The following is a 7,315-nucleotide window of genomic DNA, read 5'->3' as shown; positions in this document are numbered from 1 at the left end:
GGGGCAGTTGGTGGGGGTGGAGATTTCAGAGCTGCTAGGAGCCATCTGCCGGGGAGGCCTGAGTGACTCAGCAGTTGAAGTTGCTCTGCCTCTGGAGCCACACAGGAGAGGTGGGGGCAGGGGAGGTGTGTTTAGGCGCATACTGCCACAGCCTCTTCTCATGCAGATTTTCTCAAACCCCTGGGAGTAGGAGTGCCTCTGTAATCTGACCCTGCTCCTCCAGGGGTCAGCCTAAGGCTCTGGGGGGCAGGGGGAGGCAGGTTTCTGAGGGAGGGTGGGGGTGGGCTCTTATCTATGAAGTTTTGTTTTTATTTTGTTTTGTTTTTTTTCCTGTCTGAGAGAAAAGGGGGAAAAAAGAAAAAGAGAAAAAAAAAAAAGCCCCCTCGCCACTGTGAGCTCTAATGCTCCCACAGAGCCCCTGCTGCTCTCCAAGTGCTCACCCTGGCACTGCAGCTTGTGTCTCCACAGCTGAGGGGTGCAGGCTGCGTCTCCGTGCTTCTCGCTTCCCTCTTCTCCCGCTTGGCCGGTTTGAGATTTCTGCCTCAGTGTCCCGTGCACCCTGGGGCTCCTGTCGCACTCCCTGCAGGTCAGTTGGCCCAGAAGCTGAGCTTTCCCTGATGCTACAAACACCTTGCGGTGTCCTGGATTCCTACAGCTCCACAGTCGAGGGCGCAGGCGGACTGCGCCTCTGCTCGCTCTCTCTCTGTTCCCCTACTTGCCCGACCTGAGGATTCTGTCTTAGCGCCAACACTGACGTTTTTGAATACCTACTGTGTGCATTTAAAAGTGCTATCTCATTTAATCCCATGCCTATCCTGTGAATGTAGGTTTTTATTATCTTCATTTACCAATGAAGAAACTAGGAATCAGAGAGAGCAGGTAACATTCTCAAGGCTGCACAACTGGTTAGTGGGTGGAGCTAGGATGTTAATCATTGCCCGTGAGATAGATTCCAGGTCCCAGGCTCTTTTCATTCACTTGGCTTACCTACAGGGTGATTACTTGTTTGTCCAAAGTCTACAGGATTTAGTTTTGATATTGGCTAGTCTGTTTCTCTCACTGTCTCTCCTCAATTTTGAAGGCAGGCAGGAAGTTGAGGTACCTTCAAGAAGAAGTGCAAGTTAAGCCAGATGCTGTCATCTCCCCAGTGTGGTGCAAAAACAATCTACTTGGGCAGCTTTGGAAAGCTGCCTTAAGCTCTCAGACCCCTGGGGCTCTCATGACTGAGTGATGACTTCAGTGTGCAATGTGGGGCCTGATCTCTGGATACAACACAGGGGAAGTCAGCCTCTGATGTGTGGGAGGGGCAGGCTGACTCCTTTGGTGCCTTCTCTCCCCACATTTAATCACATATGGACTCTTTGGCCCTTCCAAGCAGTGGATGAGAATGCGAGGGTGGGGCCATGGAAGAGGGAGAATGGGACCATTTGGTTCACTTTTTAAATGGCCCGTAAGACAGATGTGGGATCCACCCAAGAAACAGACTGATGCCTTTCTCCTATTGGCTTCTAGGGAATGGCAAATGGAGAGAGCCTTCCAGACGGCCCTGTGGTTGTTGCAGCCGGAAGTTGTCTTCATTCTAGGGGATATCTTTGATGAAGGGAAGTGGAGCTCCTCCCAGGTAGGACCCTGTGATACCGGCACCCTAATCCTGCTTTCAGGGTCCAGCACAGACAGTCCAGATAATCCATGAAGCAATTATCAGCTAGGGTTGGAAGTTTTGCTTAGTACCAACATTAAAAATTATAGTCTATCTTAAAGATTATTAGGATCTGTGTGTAATGACAACCTTGAGTTAGGTTGACTAATCTTATGTTTGTCTATTTAGGAAATATGTAGATTAGCCAGGTGTCACTTTGTTGAAATGCACATTCCTATGAACCTCTTGGGAAAGGGGAAATTGGCAAGATGGATTGCTATTTCAGTTGTTGCCAAAATTACAATACACATGGAAATGTAATTTGACTTTACATTCTTTTTTTTTTTAAGCTGAGCCATCCTGCTACCTGTTGGCAGCTCAGCGGCTGCTCAGCTCAGGCTGGGAATCAGCTGCTGTGTTGCTCAGAGCTCAAACTCTTGAGCGAGCTCTTAACCAGCTGAGCCACTCAGCCAGCCCTGTGACTTTACATTCTTACTTAACCATTAAATTATAAGAACTGTGCTATAAAAGTTACTTGCTACTGTCCTCTACTTTGTTTCTTCTGAGGGAGAGGTGCAGAAGGAGCCATGGGAGCTTAGCATGAGGTTCCTCTGTCTTCAGGGGGCCCAAGACCTCTGTCCTGGTATTGAGGTGATGGAGCCTTTCCACAAACCAGAGAGAAATGCTGTTCTTAACTTAGCTGTCAGAATGCTTTGTTTATTACACTCCTGCAATTAATGGGGGAAAAAGAGCTCTTCTTACTGCTTAATTAAACATGTTCAGTCACTAATGATTTTTGTAAGATAGTAAAAAAATCATTGGCATTTCACTGGACAATCCAAAAGCTGTACAAAGAAAGTCTTGGTCCAGATATGATAGATACCCATTGATTATAGGATTGTAATGTTTGTTATAATCTAGTCCAAAATTAAATATGAGATAATAGGAATGCTGTATGCAAAAAGCAACCAGTTATAAAATGAGACTGGATATATATGTTGTTTTTCCAAATTAAGGGCAACATTTTATGTTTTTATGTTTTTCGAATTTTATGTTATTCTGATTTTTTATTGTTCTAACTTTAAATATTATTTATCAAAGTGAAGTCTTTGTAGATGTATTGAAGGACTGTCTACACAGTGTATTTCCCCAGGTTTGGGCTGTATTTAAAACTTTTAGAATAAAGTTGATTACTATTCAATTAGATATTGTCTACCCTAGAGTATCCAATTGATGTTTTTAAGTTGAATAAAAATAAGAACTATATGAACATAATTCTCAAGTTTAATAAAGCAAATGTCAGAATATCCTTTAAATATTTGTTGGATTTTGTCTTTCTTTCACCCACATCTCATCAGGTCTCACTCCCATAGTTGTGGCCACAGGGAAATGCTAAGACTGAGGGATGTACTCATCCTTGTCTTGGTTGACACACGTGAATACTTTACTTGACATTTCCTAAGAGCTTGTTCTTATAAAATGCCCAGATCTGATGTGATTCTTAAGATGGGGGTCTCTGTATCATCTTTAGGGGATCTTGAAATAATAGGTGTATGAATCAAATATTTTGGGGGTTGCTAGTCAATGTTTTAAGATGGGTGATACCATTTAATTAAAATTTAGTATCAAATTAAATAATTAAAAAATAAGTTGGGGGCCAGCCGAGTGGCATGTTGGTTAAGAGCTGGCTTGGGGCGCCAGCTCTGAGCAGCAGGGCCCTGGTTAGGATCCCATATTAGGGCCAGTGACGCTGCGCCCTCTACAGCTAAGATGGTGAACAACAGCTCAACTTGGAGCTGGGCTGCCATGAGTTGCCAGCGATGGCGTAGGCTGCAGTGGAACTGCAGTGGGCTACCATAAGCTACCGTGAGTGGCTGGCAGCCCATGTGAGCTGCCAAGAGCCGCCGTGAGCGGCTGTCCAGTGGCCGGCGACTGATCTACCTCACCCAGGAAGAGCGCAATGATAATACCAACATGGGCCAGTGAAGCGATGTCCTCCACAACTAGACTGAAGAACAAAAGGACAGCGACTTGTCTGTTACCTTCTCCCAATTCCCCAATAAAATCTTAAAAGAAAAAATATTAAGTTGGTTTTGGAAAAATAAATTTGACATAGAATTAGAAATTCTAATTTTTACATTAGCTTTATGAACATCTGATTTGGATGGGGGAATTAATTTCTCACCATCAAATTAAGGAGTGTGTTTTATTAGCCACAGGGAAGGGAAGGTTCTCTGGGTCTCAGCAGTTACTGTTTTATCCTACAGGCCTGGGCTGATGATGTGGAGAGGTTTCAGAAAATGTTCAGACACCCGCATCACGTGCAGCTGAAGGTTGTTGCTGGTAACCATGACATTGGCTTCCACTATCAGTAAGTAGTTCACTAAAGCATTGCAACATGAGAGCTCTTGCTAACTATAATTTTGAATCTGCTACAATTCATGTGAAAGCCTTGTTTGGGTTGTGTGGAGGAAATTTGTATTCTTTGAAAGATGTAAGCTCTGGAATGTAAGCTCCCAGAGGGCAAGGATTTTCGCTTTGGTGTATTGTACACCCTTGACAAATCTCTGTTAAATGAATGATTAATGTGTGGCCTTGGGTGACTCTAACTTGAAACTTACATTTAATGGCCAGTTATTTTCCTTGGGAATCAGAAAGCAAGATGATTTAGACTTTAATAGCTAATATGTATAGTGCTTATGATGTGCCAGCCTGTTTTTAAGCATTTTACTTCCATATATTAACTCATTTAATCTTTACATGGGCCTCTTATTTTACCCATTGTACCAGTGAGGAAACTGAGGCCCTGGGGACTAAGTCACTTGTCCCAGGCCTCACGGTTAGTTAGTAGTGGAGCTAAGAGTTGCACCTTGATAGCTTGGGGCCAGCTGGAGCTCTGAACTAACAATGCTGGTCTGGCGCGCAAATCCTGAAAAGGTACTTTTTGTGTTCATGAAAACTAAGAGATTTTAAAATGGCTTGCTCTGAAAAAAAGTTTCTTTTTGCAACTGAATGTAGGATGAGCACATACAGGATAAAACGATTTGAGAAAGTTTTCAACCCTGAAAGGCTGTTTTCATGGAAAGGAATTAAGTGAGTATTATTTGTAAATTCTTATGAAGACTTTTAGTCTTTGGAAACAAATTTTGAGAGGTGACTGCCATACTGGGTCAGACCCATGCTCTGTCTGGCTTGGTTTATAGTCTCTGATGAAGGTGCCTCAGGCTGTCCTCGATAATGGTCCCCTTTGGAGTCACCACCTTAATTTTCCCTAGCAACCCACAGTGACTCAGTTAGTCTATGACTTTGCCTAGCCACTGAGGGAATTTTATTCTTTCTGTCAGTACTGTCTCTGGGTGATATAAATTTCATCAGCCCACTTTGTAAAAGGGTATTTTTTATTTGTTCAAAATTTATTTATTTCCCTTTATAAAGGATGTTCCTGTAATTATGGTGTCCTAGGATTTGGTGGCAATTGTGTTCACATTAATCATTTGGTTCTATAGCTCTGTGCCTAGCCCCCACTCCCATCAGCCTTGTTTTTTAGATAAAAGCTTCCTAACCCTTTAGTCTGACCATCAGCACCAGCTTGCTTTCTGTGTGGCCATTTTTTTGCCCATCTCTGGACCCTTTCTGGTCTGTGTGTGTGTTTGCAGCACAGTGGACCAGACCATACACATCATTTTAGGTGCAGACCTAGTGGAGAGAGAAAAGGTGGGAGAGGAAGGTTTTTCCTATTTTGATCATACCCTCTCGTGGTGTCCAGTACTCTGTTGGCTTTGGCTGGAGCAGCTCACTGGGCCTGTCAAATGAGATGATCTATGCGAAGCTCCCAAAGACCAGGTTTCAGTGGGTTCTCTACAAATGCTTGCTTCTTCCCTCCTTTGGCCTGTAGGGCAGAGTCCCTGGTACCTTTCTTTTTTGAGTCATGCTGGAGACTTGACACAGTTTGAGTTTTTTCTCCCTAGGCATAGAGTTTAAGACATTTTAAACATGCTGATCATATTTCAGATCATTTGATTAGTCAGCTCTCATCTCTAAAATTCTTTAAATTTCAGTCTTTATGACCTGTACCTTCTTCATGCTCAGTTGATATGTGTATAGGAAATAAAAGCATATTTAATGGAAATCTGTAGAAAATATAATTAAGGTAAAGTGGTTGCAAAAGAGAATCATAATTGACTTTGGAACCATCCATGTCTGTGAGCTCTAACCAGCACCCCACTCCCTAACCCCGCCTTGTTTGCTGAGTGCACGGATGCTGCTGAATGTTGTCCATGGTTCACTTTATATAGTAATAACAATATCTAACATTTACCGAGTACTTTCTAGTGGCAGGCCCTTTTCTGTTGTATTATTTCATTTAATCCTCACAATGAGCTAATGGCATGGGTGTACTATTTATATCCCTATTTTACAGATGAGGCACAGAAAGGCTAAGTAACTTTCCCAAGGACACATGGTTTGATGCTGAGGTTAGTGGTAGTCTGACCTCAGAGATTCTGTAATCTGGGATTTCTCACAAATTCACGGGTAAAAATCCTTTTACCGTGTATTGGACTCTACTTCCAATAATGCTACTTTGTTTTATTTGTTCAATATTGATTTCCTAATATTAACTCCTGGCTACAAACACAGATTAGTTGAGTTGAGATTTAAAGCTGTTCTGGATATGTTCCTTCACCCTGTGGATGCTTAGCTTTCATTTTGTGAGAAGACAATAGACAGAAAACCCCGACTCTCTGCTTGCTCCCATCTGCCTCAGTTTTGTGATGGTCAACAGCGTTGCACTGGAGGGAGACGGCTGCAACATTTGCTCTGAAGCAGAAGCTGAACTCATTGAAATTTCTCACAAACTGAATTGCTCCCGAGAGGTAGGAGATCATCTGAATGGCACAGGTGACTTCTGTTCTGGCATCATCTAAGGGCACAACGAGTCGGTGCACTTTGTGTTTCTGTCAGTCTCTTAGCCCCCTCATCTTTTCCTACCATGTGCTGACTGCTGGGTTTGCCAGGTTAACTGACTAATTTCTGACCAGCAGGAACATCACTCCAGCCAGTGTGGGGATGGGCAGCCGCTGCCGAGGTCAGCCCCGGTCCTTCTGCAGGTGAGGTGGGGAGAAAGCAGCTCCATATATTTGCCAGAAATGCCTAGGGTCTCATGAAGTCACATCTGACTCCTCTCTAAATCCTGGACAGCATTTTCCGCTTTACCGGAGAAGTGATGCTAACTGTACCGGGGAGGATGCCGCACCTCCAGAAGAAAGGGGCACCCCCTTTAAGGAGAGATATGACGTGCTTTCTCGGGAGGCCTCACAAAAGGTTTGGCAGTGCACTGGATACTAACCGAAAGACAGATGACTTTATAGTTATCCATTAGGGGATGGAGGGCAGGGTTTTGGCAGTAGCTCAGATTTTCATGTCATCGTTTTGTTCTTTTACCCCCAGTAAATCCACTTCTATTTCCTAATATCAAGTTAATAATATTCTCAGCTATTCTTTATTCAGTGTTTTTCTACCAACTTAAGTGTATTTGGAAATGTAAATGGAACTTAAGGGTTAAATTTTTAGGGACTTAAAGATGCTCTTTCTTAAATATGTATAATATATTATATGTATATATAATAAAATATAAACATTTATGAAGTAAATTTACAAAAATAAAACATAATTTAA

General features: G+C 42.9%; 1 protein-coding gene across 8 annotated transcripts in view; it reads left to right on the top strand.

The window, feature by feature from the left end:
• The window catches only part of MPPE1 (metallophosphoesterase 1), a 46,373-nt gene that overhangs the window by 36,679 nt on the left and 2,379 nt on the right, over positions 1–7,315 (top strand). For 6 of the 8 annotated variants that reach the window (XM_019627505.1, XM_019627511.1, XM_019627503.1 and 3 more), the window contains 6 exons: positions 1,513–1,621; positions 3,907–4,010; positions 4,658–4,732; positions 6,405–6,513; positions 6,679–6,747; positions 6,839–6,961. In XM_019627505.1, the coding sequence (XP_019483050.1) occupies positions 1,513–1,621; positions 3,907–4,010; positions 4,658–4,732; positions 6,405–6,513; positions 6,679–6,747; positions 6,839–6,961 (589 nt within the window). The remainder of the gene's footprint in view (positions 1–1,512; positions 1,622–3,906; positions 4,011–4,657; positions 4,733–6,404; positions 6,514–6,678; positions 6,748–6,838; positions 6,962–7,315) is intronic. The other 2 variants (XM_019627509.1, XM_019627510.1) reach the window with 2 other exon arrangements.

This window comes from Hipposideros armiger, unplaced genomic scaffold (genome assembly GCF_001890085.2).
Source record: "Hipposideros armiger isolate ML-2016 unplaced genomic scaffold, ASM189008v1 scaffold_735, whole genome shotgun sequence".
Classification (NCBI taxonomy): domain Eukaryota; kingdom Metazoa; phylum Chordata; class Mammalia; order Chiroptera; family Hipposideridae; genus Hipposideros; species Hipposideros armiger.
Note: the sequence above shows the minus strand (reverse complement) of the source record. Positions and strands in the feature narration are given on the sequence as shown.